Here is a 19,797-nt window from a genome sequence, read left to right on the forward strand (position 1 = left end):
TAATAAATTAGTCATAATATTGTTGCCTAGAGTACGGATTACAAATAAGTAAATATGTATTCTGAGAAATAGAGGAGAGACTTGTCTTGCATTTGCTTCTGTCCACAACTACGGTCACACAGACAGGGATAAGATTTAATCAATTATGTATGTTCATAAGCCTTCCTCAAGGTATAAATCTACTTGGTAGACAGGAGAATAATGGGGAATAGACAGGACGCTGAAAGATATGATCTGGATTTTAATTTTAACAGGAACGGGTTCCCTGAAATCGAACCTGTCTGGATGATAAGACATACATTTTAAAATGCATCATTACGTCAGAGACTCGCAAAGTCAGGTAGGCGTAATTAGCAATGAAACAGTTTACCGAACTTATGTAATAGAAACCTACAACATTTATGTAATATGTACATACATTTAATCATGTAAACTTTTTTATCACGACCTGGTGACGCTAGTATCCATCCAAGAAGAGTATTTATACCTATGTAAGTATGTAACGCTTATGACACGAATGGACAGGATGCACATGTAACGATGGAAACTTTATTTTATATAATTAATTAGTCAAAGTAGGGCATAAGTTAGTGCTTATTCCAACTCGACTGTAATGAGACATGCTGGCCTTTGGTCTTGGCAATCCAGACACCTTGATGACCCCGTCTGAATCCAGTAATTTTTAAGACATGCTACTGCCTCACCTTAATCTTAAATAATTCACAAAGAAGAAGGGTACAGTTCATTCTCCGCTACATATGTGAGCTAACTTCGCATTACCTGAAAATGATGGAATTTTTCAGGTATCATTTGTCAGTCCAGTCCAGATGTACATAGTTAGCGTTACATAGTATTAGTTTTACAAATTTAAACCTTAACAGAGCATGATTTTATGATAGTGGTTTTTTAGTTAGCCATTTTTGCTTTTTAGTCACACATGCTTGATTAATAAATAAATAAACATAGCGCATATCGTTATTTTTTACATAGTGGAATTTTCCAAAGTCGGTATCAAGATGTATATCTATTTATGATAACATTGATAAAATTCATGGCTGCCAAAAAATAACTTTGGATTTAAAATATTTGCGAACAAAAACCTCGCAATAACCTGTAATGTGATTTTTATTCGTGCATGACACGATTTTAAACCTTAACTTAAAAGTTAATTGTTGAATTGGGTTGTTTATATTGCAGCCCATCTAATAAATCTTATCAAGTATACATCTGTACATGCATATTATAAATTTAAGAAGTTTCATAATTTTTATTTTTCGAAAAATAATTCATTGAGAATACAAATTCATTCAATAATCTCGGCCAGATTTGGAGAGGGAGGATAAAACAAAAACTTTTCATAGATAGGCATAGCCATGAGAAAATTTGCAGACATGTGTTCCACAAATCTACATACATAGGTTTGCTAAAAGTGATTTTAACACGTAGAATTTTGCACATTGCTTAAAAGCAATATACATATTGAGCATCGCATACTAAATTTTGGGATAGTTAAACTCTCTACGCACCTACATAAAGAGTAAATATGCCTAGCTACTTAAACGATATTTATGCATAAATACATACAAATAAATCCTCCAGTATTAAAATGGATCCTTTAATTTTTTGAACACCATTTGTTGCGCCGAAAATATTCTGGTAGCTCCCAAACATCCCGTCATTCCATAAAATATTTCGTGCATTTTAAAAATCGTGTCGTCATATTTTACCGTGGACCAATTTTTCCTCAATCCCTGCAACATATCCGGCACGTATTTTTCCATGTCGTCCGTCAGGTCTAAATATCCTTCCAGGCTGAAATATTTTTCTGAAACAGAGAAAATGTCGTCCAGCCGAAGAACACAATGCCCGGGGAAAAAATTCTGCAGGAACCGCATCGACCTCGGTTGTCCCGGTCTCACAGAAAAATCTTGCAGCACACAAATTCCACCGGGTTTTAGGCAGTTGTGTAATTTTCTAAAAAATTCGTCCAAATTGTGTCTTCCGATGTGAAACATTATCTCAATTCCGATGATTCTATCAAATTTCCCGGGTTCGTTTAAATCGCGCCAGTCAACCTCTTGAATTTCGACGGATTTGAGCTGCCCGCACATTTCTTTGGCGTGTGCCGCCATTTCGGACGAATTTGTTATCCCGACAACGTTCACGTCATATTTTTCTGCGAGGAAGCGACTCATCCCGCCGAATCCGCAACCCAAATCGAGTACCCGCATGCCGGGGGTAAGCTGAAGTTTTTCGGCGGTAAGTTCGATTTTGTGGATTTGGGCTTCTTCTAGCGTTTTAGCACCGCGGGCGTAATACGGCACCGAGTAGAGGAAAGATGAGTCGAGGAAGATTGCGAAAAAATCCTTGCCTTCAGAAAAAAAACATATTATTTCTGAGTTAAGTTTTCAAGTTTATGAAATGCATGAATTTTGAATGTATTTCGCTTCTCAGAAATTCCAGTATCTTTAGTTGATTTAAATAAACAATGGAGACACAATTGCTACAGTAAGAATTTTTGTAAATTCCGAAATTCTAGAAGTAAAGAATTAAATTATCGAGGCATATTTATTTTTTTGAAATTTTGCCAATATATTACATACAACATAAATATGTGAGAAAACTAGAATTTTATCAACGCCTCAAATTGCTTTGCATGTGCAGTGCACCATGTTAATAAATTGTACAAGTTTTATACGTACCCAAATTATACGCCGAATTACAAAACGTCTTGGACCTCTTTTTACTCTGAATATTGAACACATTCCATCTCAGGTGATACAACAGGGCACACGGACCGGGCTCTAAAAATCTAAATTTTCTCAGGAGTCCAGCATTTTTGTACAATTGGTGAGTCAAATTGTCAAAATTATTCGGCCTCCACCACCCAAATTTTATCCAGGTGTCGGTCGCCCCGACAAATCCGTGCGACGCGATGTATGCATACGCCCGCCAATTAATTATCGTAATATCACATTTTTCATCTCCATTAATTCGTATGTTAAATTTCGCCAGGATCTTTTTCGCAATAGATCGAATAATCGGAGTAAAAGGGATGAAAACCAGGTATAAACCGAATTCGCAAATATTAATGAGAATATCGATCAAGTGGAGAAATACGGTTATTAAAAAATCCATGGCTTAATGACCACAATAGTTTACAAAATTTTAAATTCGATGTATTCAGTACAAGTTGTCCGGTACGATTAAACTCATCCGAACCTTAAGTCAAGACATTTTTATACAAATAATTTTATTTTTGAAAACACGTCATTGATATCTTAGATAATTAAAACATGTCATTATGCTTATCATTTCGTATGCAGGTACATCCACCCATGAATGCACTTATAAGACTTATAAGATTGCCAGGCTTTAAGACGTCAGACAGACGGGGAACGGAATTTGAGGATAAGCTGCATGTGGTTTGTGTACCTTATAACTTGAAACATATATGTACCCAGGTAATTTTTGAAATTATTTGCTTTTTGATTCTCGTTGGTTAAATCCCAATGAGAGGTGTTTTCCTCTGGTAAAATGAAAATGGCCTGCATATTGACATATATGTATGTATGTGATTGATACAGGTATGTAAGTGAAAATCTTGACGTCATTGTTGCCTCGTAAGGTAGTAAGGGAACGTCCATATATTATGTACGTTATCAAAATATTTAACATCGATTTTTAAACTGCCCATCAATGTACCACCTCCCCATCCTACTCATGTTATGCCAGCCATTAGAAATATACATGTACATACATAACACCCAAAACCTCCCACCCACATTTTGTATAACGTAGCATATGGACGTTCCCTATGATATATGAATATCTGGATCTGAACCTCGTTTAAACGGAAGAAGGAAAATAATTTATGTTATAGGAACAAAAGGAAAAATTGGTCAGCATACTCTGAAAATCAGTCCGATCAGTCCCAACTAAATTAGCTACAATATTGTTATGGTACTGATTGATTTTCCATTAATTTTTGTACATATGTAAATAAATATGTATTATATGAAAAATAGTTTTAATGCATTTGGTTCTGTCCACAAGTCCGTTCACACAGACAGGGATAAGATTTAGTCAATTATGTGTATCATTACCGTTCTTTAAGGTACACATCTATTAAACGTAAATCTATTCAGTATCCAGGAGGAAGAATGGTACATAAAAATACAGGATGCACATTAACGATGGCATGTTGGTTTTATGATAATTAATTAATTAGTCAATGCCGGGAATGAGGTGGAGTCTCCAACTCAACCACATATGTATCAGATAGGTTGGCGTACATCGACAATCTATTCAAGTTGGAGATGACGTCTGGGTGCAGAAATTTTCAAGACTGCCTCAGAAATTCCCACTTCAAATTCCCATTAAATGTTACTTTACTTCGAGAAACCTGAAAATTATGGCATTTTTCTTATGCCTTGTAAGTACTTATGCATGTAAATATGTAAGTCGAATAATGTTGCCAACTTGAAACGAATATGTAACAAAATTATACTGAAAAATAATAATAAAAATGTGTTTTGGCATAAAATGTACATAAATTTCAAGAACTTTGTACTCCGAATTTAAACTTGTCAATGAATAAATAAATCCATAAAGTTAAATCATTAAGCATAACAAGTATTTGCATACAAACTTATCAAACAAACTGCTTATCACAATCCAATTTTGGACATAATAATGCTATGTCATCATGCATTCATGGTCCAAGGAATATATTACTTAATAACCACAAAGGTTAATCGAGACGCTTATCTGCACTTCATTACATAAATATTTATGTTGCGATAAGGTGTTATACACAATGGGTGACATCTGCGAACCCAGTCAATAAGTCGTGTTGTGTGAGTAGATAGGCTTCACTTTCATTCTTTTAATATAATTGTCCTCTCATTGAGGAATTGAATTATTTAGTGTCAATAACCAAAGTATTCATAAGTTTCCTAAAAATGTATAAAGTTCAAAAGTTCAAAAACTAAATAATTCCGATGGATCGAAAATCTGATCAAGCCGTAGTTTACAAAACCTTTCGTCCCGTCAACTCACCCGAGACGGAAGATGATACTAGGTAAAATATCTTCAGAATCTTTTAATTACCAATAATTGAATAATTAATACACTGATAACTACATAAATATAAACTTTATTTACTCGGATTACTCAGAAACCGAAACAGCATTTACTACGACCATTTACTAACCGAAGCGCTAAGCTCTGTCCCAAACATAACTGTTTCTATTGCACCAGGTATTTTCTGGCAATTTTTGGCTACTCTGACAATGGAAGTCTCCCAGCATATGCTCTCGGATTTTAACCAGTGTCAATCGACTACAAACGTGCATGATTAATATGCAATTTTCAACGAGAATATTTCCAAAAGCTCACGTTCAGCAGACAAATGTGGATGAGAAAGCTGTGCAATTTTGCACTTTCCAAATTTCCTGTGCGTTTTCTCCTCTTCGGATGCAAGTACCTCTCCCAAACTTTAGCATTGGCTTTTGCGAATGTGATATTAATTAAATTTGGGATCAAGGCAAGTGACACATTTGCTCAAAATCGGAGAGCATACGCTGGGAGAACTCCATTGTAAATTACTTAAATTTACTCTGACTTGAGTAATAAATTCTTAAAATTTATCGTTAGTAACCACTCCCCCAATTTCCGCATCTCAACCTGGCTCAATTACTGATCAAAGCTGGGTGAATTCCGTCTCCTTCGACATATTTCAAACGGACGGTGACCGTGTCCTGAATGGGCCTCGGGTATTAAACGCCGTTGCCACAACGGCGAACGAGGCTAACAAATCTGAACCGATTTTACGCAAAATTGTTTTTACCCGGGATGGCGTGCAAGTCCTCAAGTGCGAATATCGGTGCAGTTTAAGATACGGGTTTCCAGTGAGTACATGCATACACAATTCGGATAAGGTTAAATATGGTGGCAAGTCATCACTTCATCTGTCACTTGTAAAATCCATAATTTTTATAATCCGATAAAATTTCGTAAAATAATTTTGCAAACTTTTACAAAATAAAGAAATGCCTCTCATTTGAGCAAGTTTACATAAATATGAATATGATCTAATTTTCTTCAGAAACATTTGTAAAATTTCGTAAAAATGTGTAAGTTTACAAAATTAAAAACTCGTGATAACTGCTCTTCTTTCACAGGAGTTCCGCTTTTCCTCACCAAGCAGCAGTATCTCACCTGTTAATTGGACCAGTGAAGCCCCCCTTGCCCCAGGAATGTTGGGATTTGTTTGTTCCTTTCTCTGCCCTTGTTTCTGCCTCTGCTTTCCCACAGCGACCACGGTCCTGCAGAATAAAAAAGGACAAGAAAAACTTCTCCTTGGGGAGGAATGGATAGTCGTTGCCAGAAAGGTACATATACGCAGAAATATTTGTAAAAATCTGCATATGCATATTTATGTACATATATGCATATTTACATATGTACATATGCACTATCATTTACATACATACGTACATAATGTATTGGGAATATTTTCGAAAAATGTTAGTTTTGGTACAGTCCGCACAAAAACAATTAAATTTTTACAATTTGATTGCTTAAATTTGTAAATTGTTGTAAAATTGAGACTTCGGTAAACACCACACAATTCTTAGCAAAATTAAATTTCTAATAGCAACCAGCTTAGCGTTAGGCATCCATTTACATATTTATGTAGGTATGTAAGTGGGTGTCGCAAAAGTCAACTGCATACCCAATAAGAAATGAATGTTTGATTCACATGATATTAATGATGCAATTGTGGGATTTGTGTGATAGTGATATTTTGTCGCAATTATCGATTTCAGTTACGTTGAATTCACATGAGATTTGTGATTGTGAAATATTAAGGAAAAGAACTGTTGAATCAACGTGTTAGTAATGCTGCGTCAGTATCGTAAAGATTCGTGGCAAAGTGGACGTGAATTGTATGTGAGAATCACATTTAAAATCTCACATGGAATTTCGTGTTTTGCAGCGTGGAATAAACGTGATTTTAGTGTGAATCTGATGTGAAAGGGCGCCACCACTACCACGTTGTCTCATGCTCTTTCCAGCCAGCCATTTCCATTTTAGTATTAAAGTGACAACAGACTGTGCAGTATAGTAAGCAATGTCTCCCAAGAAATTACCAGAAATTCGTCCATCTTACTTTGTAGTTGTGGAGTTTCCGAACGATAAGCCTGTCTCTGTAGAAGCTATTCCACGCACCTGGTTAATTAGTGAGACAGAGTGCTGGTGGCCGCAAACATTAAAGATCAATCAGTTGAAAAAGAAAATTGGTAATAAGTTTTCGAAACCTGAACCGGAGTGGAAAAAGTGTCAATGCAGAATTTTAGGAGAAAAAGGTGAGTTTTCGTTCATTTTCGTATTTATACAATGTACAGTTGTTATTAAGTAAATTGTATTAGTTAAAGTTCGATTTTCCCATTTTCACAGATGATTACCATGAAGCGCAAAAGGCCGCAAAAATTGCAGAAGATCGCTCCGATGTAGAAAACAGTGGGACAGAAGTTAAGCGCTCATCACGAAAACCAGTGCACTACAGCAGTTCTGACGGTAACGGTGAAGATTCTGACAATGATTGCGGGAGAAAATTTGGCGAATCAAACCAGGAAAATATCCCATCGGCCTTTGTAAACAATACAGAACAATCAAGTACTGTGTAGAAATTTAGATTAATTTCCATTCCACTGTTTCTATTTAATTGTTAATAATTCAATTAGAATGACTTTGCTTTCACAGGTCTGGAAAATGAAGTAGTGGCTACCACCGAGACACATCAAGGCCCAATATTTCTGACTTTGAACAATTCAACTGGACTTTATGAGTTGGATGCCAGCCAAGGCGAAAATTATATTGGAACGTCTGAACCTATTGTTATCGAAGATAATCTTTCAAGTTTCGCTACATCTCTAGAAGCAACATTGTGCGCTACACCGAGCACAAAAAAACAAATCTAATTCAGGTAAATGTTTATTTCAGATCAAACATAGTTTCCTGGTGAGATTTTTGTCAATTTCATTTTAAATTTCATTTTATTGTTTTGTTAGATTCGTTTCAAAAAGTAGTGCTCAGATATTTAGCTGAAATCAGAAGCACTCGGAAGGAGCTGATTAAGCGGGTTGCTAATTTGGAAAATCTAGTGGAATATATTCCTAATTCATCAGGATTAACCTCTGGCCGACCAAATGAGGTGAATTCCGACACTCTTCCAATTTTCCCCCTCGAAAATGAGCAACAATTGTCACAGTTAGAAAACCAATTGGAAATAGAGGAGGAACGAAATAACTTGGTTAGTTTGCTTTAATTAACTCGTACTTAATGGATTAATTAATTATATTTAAATAAATATAGATGATTGAACTTGTTTTCTCAGGTCTCTTATCTATCTTTAATTGGGGGAGATGATGTGAAAGATACTGCTAAGGATATTATGAAAAGGATCGTTCATCACAATCTTGCTTTGAAAATTACATTTACTGGGAAAGTGGACAAAAGAGCATTCAATATTCATTCAAAATTGAATTAGTGTATCCAAGGTGAGTTTGATAACTTTATTTGCAACTATAAAATGAGAAAATCTTACTGTGATGATTTAATAAATAATTTTTCTAGCTGCCGTCCGCCGCAACAAAAATGGATCTTGTAAAACTGCGACAGAGAAAGAAATTAGAGAAGTCATCATGGACTTTTTTCGATACGCTCGACCAGCTAAAGATTCCCAGCGACATTAAAATAATACAGATTTTGCAACAATAGTTTGTTAGTAAAAAGTAGTAAGGTAGTAAGTAGTATTATTAATTGTAAAAATGTCATCTTCTAGAACAAAACGTAGAAAAGTGCAGCAAGATTATCAGAGTATGGTAGATGAGATACATAATTTAAACACTAATTTAGAAACTAATTTAGGTTCGATTCAGGTGCCAATTTTAGAAAATAGTTATAGTCCTCCATCAATTTCTGCATCCATAGCTGATGATGTACAGTTAAATGACGAGTCAATTTTGATTACTTCGAATGATAAGCCAACGTTACAAAATAGTTTAAGTGAGTGGGCGGTTAAGCACAATGTAACAGCCCGAGCTGTTGACGATCTATTGCTAATTTTAAAAAACGAAAATTTGGATTTACCCAAATGCTCCAAAACCCTCTTGAAAACCCCCTGTACTAAATCTTACGAGTTTCAGAATATTCCTGGTGGGATTTATTATCATTTTGGCCTTGTCAAAAAGTTAGATTTTTTTCAATCCAAGGACTTAATATGCAGTACCGATACGATTAAACTTATCATAGGCGTGGATGGTTTACCCATTAGCAAAAGCAGTAAAAAACAGTTTTGGCCAATTTTGGGTAGCAGCAAAGAGGTTAATTCAAATAAGCCTTTTATGATTGGATTATATTTCAGCGAGGTTTCTAAACCAACATGCTTTATTAAATTTTTAAATCCGCTCGTGTTAGAATTGAAAGAACTATTGGCTCACGGAGTGTTTATTAACGGTAGATTTTATAAAATTGAAATTCACAGTATTATTGCAGACGCCCCTGCTCGTAATTCTTTAAAGTTTACGGTGCCTTTTAATGCGTATCATGGTTGTGAGCGTTGTGTAGGAAAAGGAAACTGGTTGGGGCGAGTTATTTTCCCGTCACTTAATTCACCACTCCGATCGGATGAACAATTTATTTTACAATCAGACCATCTTCACCATACTGGGGTGTCCCCATTAATTCAATTAAATGTTGGATTAGTAACAATGGTTGTCCTTGATTACATGCACTTGATATGCTTAGGTGTAGTTAAAAAATTGCTAAAATATTGGAGAAAGGGACCCTTACGGTTTAGATTAGGCCGAAAAGAGGTTGAAAGCATATCTGAAATATTAGTTGGGCTAAGGAAGTATGTTCCAAAAGAATTCAATAGAAAACCTAGCACTTTGATAGAATTAGATTTTTGGAAGGCCACCGAGTTTCGATCGTTTCTGTTATACTATGGCCCAGTTGTTTTGAAAAACATTTTATCTCCTTCAAAATATAATCATTTTTTACTTCTTAGCGTAGCTACAAGGATTCTGTTGTCTGATAATCGAAATTGGTATAATAATGCTAGAAACATGCTGAAAGAGTTTGTTAAAAATATTAATTCATTATATTCACCCGAGTGTTTAGTATACAACGTACACTCCCTGATTAATGTTGCTGATGATGCTGATATCTATGGCTCGCTAGATTCTATCAGTGCTTTTAAGTTTGAAAATTATATGCAGACTCTTAAAAAAATGATTAGATCAAAGAAACATGAACTTTCTCAAGTTGTGCGCAGAGTTTATGAGTATGAAAACTCGTCATTTGTAAATTCCCCAGTGTCCAAAAAAATTGAATTGAAAACTGACTGTTCTAACTCAACTTTTCTAACTAGCAATGGTGACATAGTTCGTGTAGTTGAAATTAGCCTTGATCAAGTAGGAGTAAAGATTTTCAAGAACAGAAAAGAGTTTTTTGAGTATCCTTGCAAAAGTAGCTTACTTAGCATATACGTAGTTTGTCAGCTTAGTAAAACTATGCATACTTTCCCACGGTCATCACTTAAACTGAAATTGATGTTATTACCTTTGACCAGTGGCCTATTTGTATGTATGCCTCTTTGTGGTCACGATCTTTCCAATAATTAGAATTAAGATTATTGATAAATATACAATAATAGTTTAAGTATGTTAAACTTGTTAAATTTAGTAAAACATAATTCAATTTGTAAAATGAAATGAATATAAATAATGCAAATAAATGAATGTGTATGAAATGTTAAATCTGTGTGGTTTTACTGTGAATTATAACGTCATTACGACACCAAATGAACATCAAGCGAGTGTGAAATGCATGCGCGAAAAAAGTGAATTTACGCACAAAAATCACTTCATTGTAACGTTAAATACACATTCAAAGCTTGTTGTTTTCACATTGCAAGACGTCGACACAACGTTCGCTTTTTTTACTCAATCACGTTGCCATCACGTTAAAAAGTGGCCAAATTCACTGTTATCTCACATTGTGCGGATCACGTGAATGTCACAAACAAATTCTTATTGGGTACTAACATCTGTGTTTGGGAAAAGTGAGAAAATTTTCTCCTTACAGATACATGTTTACTTGCGTAAATTCAATTAAGGAATTAACAAGGACTATTTCGTCTTTTTATTACCAATATTTGTTATTTTACCACAGATTGTTCTACTTTAATTAAGCCTTTCTCTCCAGATAAACATTTTTCGACCTGCCAGCAAGACCAGTCCAAAGACGAAGGTGGGTCACATACACACGTCAGAATTTAGGAAAAACCAAAAACTCACGATAACATTTGACGATGGGGCTGACTCAATGAACGAGAGACTTCTCATAATCGGTGTTGCGGTCGGATTGGTGAGAATGATATATATTTTGTTGCAAAAAGTATTATCTGAATTTGCATGAACATCTATTTTCACACCACTCCACCCCGAAAATGAGGCAGTGTAGACAAATTCGATAACAGTTTTTGTAATTAAGATCTTTTATTTGAAATCCTTACAAAATATTTGTGTCTAATATTTTTTTAACTTACAGCTTGACAAACAATACATGGTTAAACTTATGGCATAGAAATATCAGAAGAAATCGCAACTGGAATAAGCAAACAGTACTTTTCATAAACATTTATATAAATATGTATGTAAATATGGTAAGGGATGATTTTTTGTAAAGTAAATTTTTGGATTCAACTCGGGATTTTAAACTTAAAATTTATAATTCTTGAACACAACATTTCTTGGGGTCCAACCCGAACATGATTCCATAAGTCATACGTATGTATGTTACAACAATGTTCCTTCTTTCGCAGTAACGACCGCAATTAAACTGTCCTCGACTGCTGGACTCAAAATATTTATGTTTAACGTTTATAAAACATGTATGTAGATATGTTTGTACATACATACACGAAGGTTAACGTTAAAAGTGATTGATTTGTTTAATATTTAATTATGTACTCCGATCTGCTCCGCGAATTTAGTTTTTTCAAAAACTAAATATATCTTTTATAAAATTCCGTTATTCCTTCTAAGTCTAATATTTCCGGAAATCAATGTACATAAGTTATTTGAACTACATCAATTTTAGCTCGGTCCTGCAAGCTAATAATGCTGAAGCCTGTACAGTATTGCAGTCAATCCATGATTACCTACGTTAATATGCATATCTTTCGAAGTCTGATATTTTTGTCCTTAATCTTCAATCGACCTTCAACGTTTTCGAATTTCATCCAAGACATCAATCAGTTCGACAACTGTCACATCCTTTTGAAACATCTGTATATCATGGTTATAAGAGTTTGCTCTCCAGCACAAAAACCATGAATGTTGTGGCAATTATTTTTGCAAAGAAGGACTTTCACCATGACATACTTATTTACTTGGGAATATCGAACAATTATAATCTTTAAAGACCACAAACTACGAGTTTGCAACAAATAAAAGATTTCAAACTAAGGATAAGTAAATAGGCGACGCTTCCGTAAAATCATAACCTATGCAACAATTTTTTTTGGGTGAGGACTAATATCTGAAAAAAACCTTAACCAAGTTCGATGTTTTCAACCTACACAACTTTCAACTATTTCATTCTCAATAAATTACCTAAGTTTAATTCAAGTAATTGAATTGTAAATAAATATAACATAATAATTGATTTAAAGAAGAATTCTCGGATGACATGGTTGAAGGAAGAAATTGAATTTATTTCCCAAGCTTTCGGCACGGAACTCGTGTCATCATCAGGGATAAAATATTTGGAAATTAAAACACGATATGTCACATACATGAGAGTTACATTAATTTGTTGTTTATAATTGTTGTCACGGGTGTTTGATGAGTGGCAGCATTAAAGATGACCAAATTGGATTCAGTTGTTTTCCGTTGTCCTGATTTATGGCGTTGGGACATTTTCTGATATATAAACTTTCAAGAAATTTTCTATGAAAATTTCTTCTCTCTGGAGTGATTAGACTTGCTGAGTCTTGGGTCATGATGTGGTTTGGATTTTCAAGGATGTGGAGTGCTACGGCAGATTTTACGTTTTTCTTCCTGATGTCATTCATGTGTTCTTTAATTCTTTGCTGTAGGGGGCGACTGGTCTCACCTATGTATATAGCAGGACATGAACATCTTATTTTGTAAATTCCTACCTTATCAGGTGATGGATTTTCCTTGTGTGAGCAAATGATCTGTTTTATTTTCTTTCCCGTTAAATACCCAAAATCACAATTCAGTTTTTTGCGTAGATAGGATGTTAGTCGATGTGTGATTGGTCCCATGTAAGGAAGGATGATCTTAGGAGGTTTTTCTTCGGGAATTTGGTCTGTGTTGAGTTGGTTTTGGAATTTGGTTTTCATTCTGTTGATTCTTTTTTGAATTAGGTTTCTTGGATAACCGTTCTGTTTTAATGATTCAGTTATAGTTTGTAGTTCTTCTTCTAAAAACTCATCATCACAAATTTTCAGTGCTCGATGAGTTAGAGCATCAATTACGGCTATCTTTTGTGATGGGTGATGGTATGAGTGGTAGTTAAGATATCTTCCTGTGTGTGTCTGTTTTCTGTAAACTTTTTTATGGATTGTGCCATCTTCGTCTCTTGATAAAAGTACATCCAAGAAAGGGATTTGCATGTTTTCTTCAAATTCGATTGTGAATTGGATACTGGGATGAAAACTGTTAAGGGATTGGAGTATGTCTTGCTTGGTCCCTATTTTTGTACAGGCTCCAGAGTCGTCCACAAAACGTTGATAAAATGGAATGTCTTTATTATTGATTATCAATTTTTCTTCAAGTTCTTGAAGGCAAAATTCAGCAAAAATTTGTGATATCGGACTGCCCATTGGGGTAATAATTGATAATAATTGATTTCCGAACATACCGACCTACACACAGACGTGATGATTCCATAAGTTTTGGCTATGGCATGGCTACAAATCGAAATTATAACTATTATATAATTATATAATTATTATATAATTATATAATTATATAATTATATAATTATTTATATTATATAATTATAATTATAACATTATTTTAATAATACGGTTAAACTTAGAATAATGAAACCAAGTAATTATAAATTTTATAATTCCTTATTTTTTCAGAATTTTCCGTAATTTAAATTTACATTCCGTGACATACGTGCATGGTCAAAATGCTTAAAAGGTAAAAAAACACGATACGTGAATACATTGTAGAATTAAACAGATTGGCGTATGCAACGCTACATATCTTGTAAACAAAAAATTCATCAACAACATCGCAGTACTTACTGGTTTTCGATCTGAATGTATTTTTTATCACGCAAACATGTTTTTTTTACTGTGAATTGGTTATGGAACCTGAAAAACTTGAATTTATTCAATACTTGTGAGAGGTAAGGTAAAATGAATTTGGTGAAGTTAAGCATATGCCGAAGCATGTAAATATGTATTTATGTACGATATCTCAATTTCAAATACATAATAAACTGGTCATTTAATGGTTATATGTAGTGTTCCATCCTAAACCTTTCTCCATTAAATATTTGATTAAATATAATCGTCAGGCTACATTGGACATTTATTGTCGGGTACCAATTCATAGCTTATTTTTTGCAAGCTTTTAAGTGCATATTTTCACCCTATAGGGTGAAAATATGCACTTGGTATTTATGTATACATAAATACCTATTTATGTATAAGTATCCAACTTTATACCTTATTGATTTAAGATGCGTAAGTTATCATGTGCAGAAGCACATCAACTGAACACGTTTCGCGTAAATTTACAGTCTGTGAGTCCAGTATGCTTTTAGAATCGACTCGAGGTGAATTTGGAGCGGTGGCATTCAGTTGGCTTATGCAAAACAGCGTTTGCGACAAGCTCCAACCCGCAATAGCGTTAGAAATTAAGTATTTACTTTTCCCTACCAAATTTCCTTAATTTGTACCCACTTCCATATTTATATGTACATTTACGCATCAACTCGACATGATCGTGGACGCTTTGTACGGAAAGTAAGGAGAAATTATAACTTATCAAAAAATAATTTCATACAGATTGTAAATATATTTAGGAAATAAGAATTTGGAGAAACTTAAATTTGTTTCCGTATTTTTATTGCACGTGTTTTTGTGTTAAGAATATATATCAAAAATCTAATTCATATCTTCAATTAAACAATTTGTCTAAATTCGTATAATCTTTCTTCATCCTTCAGGTTTCTAAACCTCGTCGTATATCTTTTCGACATTGTAATTCCAATTGTTCGTAAAATCCGGTACTTTCTTCTCCTCCTGTGTACCCCAATTTTGAAACCGATTGGATATTCAGCCGGATCGGAGTCACTATGAACTACGAGGCCAAATCCCACCCGGACATTTGCATCAAGGATACCCGATTCTACGCGAGATTATGGTCCGATCATCAGCTCGGTTTTGAAGAAATGTACACGGAGAGTTGGTGGACGTCGGAAAACCTTGGACAGTTGTACGATAAGATGTTCATCTTTATCAACAAGTACAGATTGTGGGGAAGTATGGATGAGATTTGACGGGTGCATTTATATGGTGGTCCCGTAGTACAAAGGAGTACGTCTGGGGCTACACCGGGAGATGCTTTCCTTCGATGGAAGCCGGGGTCACCAAATTTTTGCACTATACCGTTATTTCTCATTCCTACAAGATGGATTATGAAGGTCCACGTTGCATACTGGGAGGGCAAATTTAGATGGGGCATGCTGAACACGGGGCGGCAAGATTCAAACCACATAATGTCACTGGAATATGAATTACGTGAGTATAATTGTTTATGGATAATTGCACAAGATCAAAATTAATTGCTTTTTCTAACCAATTTAATACTAAATAATTTACTTATCCGAAGTAATGCTCAGAACCTTATCAACTTTTAAACTTTTGACTATTTATTTCAACATAATTTTAGAAATAAGGAGGCGCACCTTAATAAACTTCAATTTGCCACTAATTCTGTCGCGTGTTAGGTATCTGATGGATTTTAGATAAGTTACGAACGTCATAATAAATTTCCATGGAGTCTACCCTACTTTACTAAAGATATATGCATATTATGCGAATTACGTGCATACAAAACGATTACATTAGTATATGTATAATGAGGGTACTCATTATATACTAATGTTTTCATCCTTAGCAACGTTCGCAAAAAAATTAAGTTCGCAAAAATTTTTGGCTTGAAAATTGATTTGCGAGCTTGCCCATCTCCAGGGCTAGATTTAGTTCGCAAAATATTTTTTACAAATATGGAAAATTTTGCAATGGGAAAAGTCCACAAATCTCCATCAGTTACCAAAGTTTTGGGGTTTGAAATATTATATGAATTTCTTATTTGGTAAATTTTAAACGCAAAACTTCGGTAACTACATACACAATGGTAATTTCCGGATTTTTCTCAATTCAAAATGCGAGATATTTGAACACAATTTTCATTTGCGAAGTGTCTTCACTTCGTTGCTTCGCAAAATTCGCAATTTAGAAAAACTCATGTTGCGATGCGAACATGCGAACTGGTAATGAATACCCTCACTGTATCTACGATTTAGATACAGTGGCATCAAGATAACCTCCCGCCGAATCTCAAGGCCATGCGCGCACAACGACAGGCTCGATCCCGCACAACTCACCTAAAAAACAGGGTCTGGTTTTTAATATTTTGTTTTTACACTCTAGTGACCTTAATATTTGACCTTTTGAGGCCAAACTTGGCACACACATTGCCATTCATATTCCCCAGGGTGGTTTTCAAGGATTTTGACCTAGGTCACCTACGTGACCTTCCAGAAATTACCAAACTTTTTGCATAATATTTGGTTTTTACACTGTAGTGACCGCAATAGTTGACCTTTTGAGGTCAAACTTGGCACACACATTGCCAATCATATTCCTCAGGGTGGTTTTCAAGGATTTTGGCCCAGGTCACTTCAGTGACCCTCCAGAAATTACCAAACTGGTTGCATGATATTTGGTTTTTGCACTCTAGTGACCGTAATACTGACCTTTTGATCTCAAACTCGGCACACACACTAGTTATCATATTCCCCAGGGTGGTTCTCAAGAACTTTGACCTAGGTCACTTCATTGACCCCGCAGAGGTCGTAAAACGTGAATGACCTCTGTGGGGTCCCTGAAGTGACCTAGCTCAAAATCCTTGAAAACACCCTGGGGAATGTGCTTGGCAATATGTGTGCCAAGTTTGACCTCAAAAGGTCAACTATTGCGGTCACTAGAGTGTAAAAACCAAATATCATGCAACAAGTTTGGTAATTTCTGGAAGGTCACGTAGGTGACCTAGGTCAAAATCCTTGAAAACCACCCTGGGGAATACGAATGGCAATGTGTGTGCCAAGTTTGGCCTCAAAAGGTCAAATATTAAGGTCATTAGAGTAAAAACGAGACCCTGTTTTTTAGGTGAGTTGTGCGGGATCGAGCCTGTCGTTGTGCGCGCATGGCCTTGAGATTCGGCGGGGTAAGGTTATCTTGATGCCACTGTACCTTCGCATATGTAGTAAACTCTATTATTTCATTTTGCTCCATTTAGCCGTCGAATATTTCAAACTGATCACCGACCAGGAAAATATGCAACACTCGTCCGGTTACTTTGCCACCGGAGCGTCCACTTTTGCCGAGGCTCAAGTCGAAAAGCTGAAGCTTATCGCATCAAAACTACAACTTAGACCTGGGATGACGCTGATAGATGTCGGCTGTGGATTTGGCGGTCTTCCAAAATTCATGGCGGACAATTATGGCGTCTCTGTTACAGGAGTTACTCCTTCCGATTCTATGGCAAAAACTGCGAGGAATCACTGTTGTCGGAGCCAAGTAACGATTCTTCAACAAGATTGGAGAAAAATGGAGGGAAAATTTGATCGAATTACAGTCATAGAGATGCTGGATCACGTGAGAAAGCAGAATTACGACGAATTTTTTAGAAAAATCCAATCTCTTTTGAAGCCTGGTAAGTTTTTATTGCAAAATCTTTACAATACATATGTACATACATAAATTGTATATACCATCCGTAAATTCTCTAAATTCGCAAACTTTTGCAAATATGTACTTCTGAAGAATATTAGCTTACACATTTTTATAACTTTGCTCAGATCAATGAATATTTTATTTTATAAAATTTTGTAAAATTATGATACAGATTTTTACAATTTTATAGCTCTGATTTCACTAATTGTCTTCCTGCTCCTGCCTTAAATGGCATTCCTTTGCTAAAACTTTGAAGTTTAAACATATTTTTTTAATTTGTCTAAAAATTAATTTTCCAGGTGGACGCGTACTCCTTCAGCATTACGCCATGGACCCTGGCCATTTCCACTTTACCGAGTTTCTCTGCAAATACCAATATGGTCTTATTTACTTCTCCACTCTGTCCGATGTGGTCAGTCACGCTTCCAACTATTTTCACATTTCCAACGTCCACGACATTTCCTGCGATGCGGAAGAAACTTACAAACACTTTATCGACATGGTGGAAACTAATCGAGACAAGATGACAACTTTGGCTGGGCCCAAGGTCTGGAAGGCCTTCGAATCACGTATGCCTTGGCGCAAGGTGGCCTTAAATGCAGAGCGATCAAGGCCTACCAAACCGTCCTGGTTCGCAAGGATGACAAGGGAAGGGCTCCATTAAAATGATCCCATATGAGTATACTCATATGCGGGTCCCATTAAAATGAAATTACACAACATTTTTTTCGTCTGACCCCAAGATATTCCATAAGACTATGCTAAAATACTACTTTTTTGCAGTAAATATATTTAGACTACATAGTGATACTTGGCCTCGACTGTAAAATCATCGCGAAATTATTTATGCTTGAATCTACATATTTATAAAGTATGAAGTATTTATGTAATGTTTGTGCACAACGGCTAAAAGTGATTGAGTTGCTGAATATTTTAGTAAGAATGTACTCCGATCTGCTCTGCGAGTTTAGTTTTTAAACTGTAATGGTAAGCTTGCATCCGTGCGACACGAATCCCTGGAACATGGCAGTAAAATGATATGTATGCATATGTAATGAAGAGGTCTGCATATTTAGGCAAATACATACATAAATATTTTTAGTTAATACACTATCGCTATTGTATGCACATATGTAAATGCATATATATATTTGGTAAATTTACATATGTACATATATGTACATAGATGCCGATACAAATAAGCTTATTCAGAAAGTCTGGCACAATCACCCATATTTAACGGACAGAACAGGCCCAATACTTTTTCAGACACTATAAATATTATTTATTCGGAAAAGATATTCCATCGAAATTGGCTATCCAATGTTTAGAACCGATCCAGAAAGCCTTCCTCGAAATTTTCAAGTTTTTCTCAAATACTCAAATACCAAGCAAGGAAAAAATTGCTAATTGTAAGTATGCATTTGACCCACCACAAAAAAGTTACCGTCGGTGATATTTCAGACATTTCGGAACCGATTTTGTTACGTTGAGGGAGGTTGTTACGCCATACAGTGTTGGAAAGGGCCAACAACAAGTCAAATTAGAATATAAAGTGGGCTAGGTGTATGACAACCCCGAGATTCGTATTAATTCTAAAGCCTGTACAGTATTGCAATCAGAGCAGAATGAGGACTTTTCAGATTCTGACATTTTTCTTCTTAATCCTCAACCCTACCGCATTTTCACATTTTATCCAAGATATCAATCAA

The 19,797-nt window shown here is 35.3% G+C and overlaps 2 protein-coding genes across 2 annotated transcripts; both read left to right on the plus strand.

The window, feature by feature from the left end:
- Positions 1-4,865: 4,865 nt before the first annotated feature.
- LOC110861195 lies at positions 4,866-11,802 on the plus strand. The gene is made up of 6 exons (XM_035844522.1): positions 4,866-5,083; positions 5,180-5,262; positions 5,659-5,912; positions 6,186-6,395; positions 11,278-11,439; positions 11,623-11,802. Exons 1-6 carry the CDS (start codon positions 5,004-5,006, stop codon positions 11,656-11,658), a joined length of 825 nt encoding a protein of 274 aa, XP_035700415.1. The 5' UTR covers positions 4,866-5,003; the 3' UTR covers positions 11,659-11,802.
- Positions 11,803-14,715: 2,913 nt separating this feature from the next.
- On the plus strand, positions 14,716-19,006 carry LOC110861135 (cyclopropane-fatty-acyl-phospholipid synthase). The gene is made up of 3 exons (XM_035844521.1): positions 14,716-15,865; positions 17,649-18,065; positions 18,385-19,006. The coding sequence occupies exons 1-3, from the start codon at positions 15,763-15,765 to the stop codon at positions 18,747-18,749; spliced, it is 885 nt and encodes a 294-aa protein (XP_035700414.1). The 5' UTR covers positions 14,716-15,762; the 3' UTR covers positions 18,750-19,006.
- Positions 19,007-19,797: the final 791 nt, after the last annotated feature.

Source organism: Folsomia candida, unplaced genomic scaffold (assembly GCF_002217175.1).
Source record: "Folsomia candida strain VU population unplaced genomic scaffold, ASM221717v1 Fcan01_Sc038, whole genome shotgun sequence".
NCBI classification, from domain to species: Eukaryota; Metazoa; Arthropoda; class Collembola; order Entomobryomorpha; family Isotomidae; genus Folsomia; species Folsomia candida.

What these genes read in the sequence shown, in the direction of transcription:
- LOC110861195 (XM_035844522.1), top strand. Translation starts at nt 5,004, where the DNA reads ATGGATCGAAAATCTGATCAAGCCGTAGTTTACAAAACCTTTCGTCCC. An exon ending in GAGACGGAAGATGATACTAG is followed by an intron (nt 5,084 to 5,179) that starts GTAAAATATCTT and finishes CGGATTACTCAG; the next exon opens with AAACCGAAACAGCATTTACT. An exon ending in GGATAGTCGTTGCCAGAAAG is followed by an intron (nt 6,396 to 11,277) that starts GTACATATACGC and finishes CTTTCTCTCCAG; the next exon opens with ATAAACATTTTTCGACCTGC.
- LOC110861135 (XM_035844521.1), top strand. Translation starts at nt 15,763, where the DNA reads ATGAAGGTCCACGTTGCATACTGGGAGGGCAAATTTAGATGGGGCATG. An exon ending in GTCACTGGAATATGAATTAC is followed by an intron (nt 15,866 to 17,648) that starts GTGAGTATAATT and finishes TGCTCCATTTAG; the next exon opens with CCGTCGAATATTTCAAACTG. An exon ending in CCAATCTCTTTTGAAGCCTG is followed by an intron (nt 18,066 to 18,384) that starts GTAAGTTTTTAT and finishes TTAATTTTCCAG; the next exon opens with GTGGACGCGTACTCCTTCAG.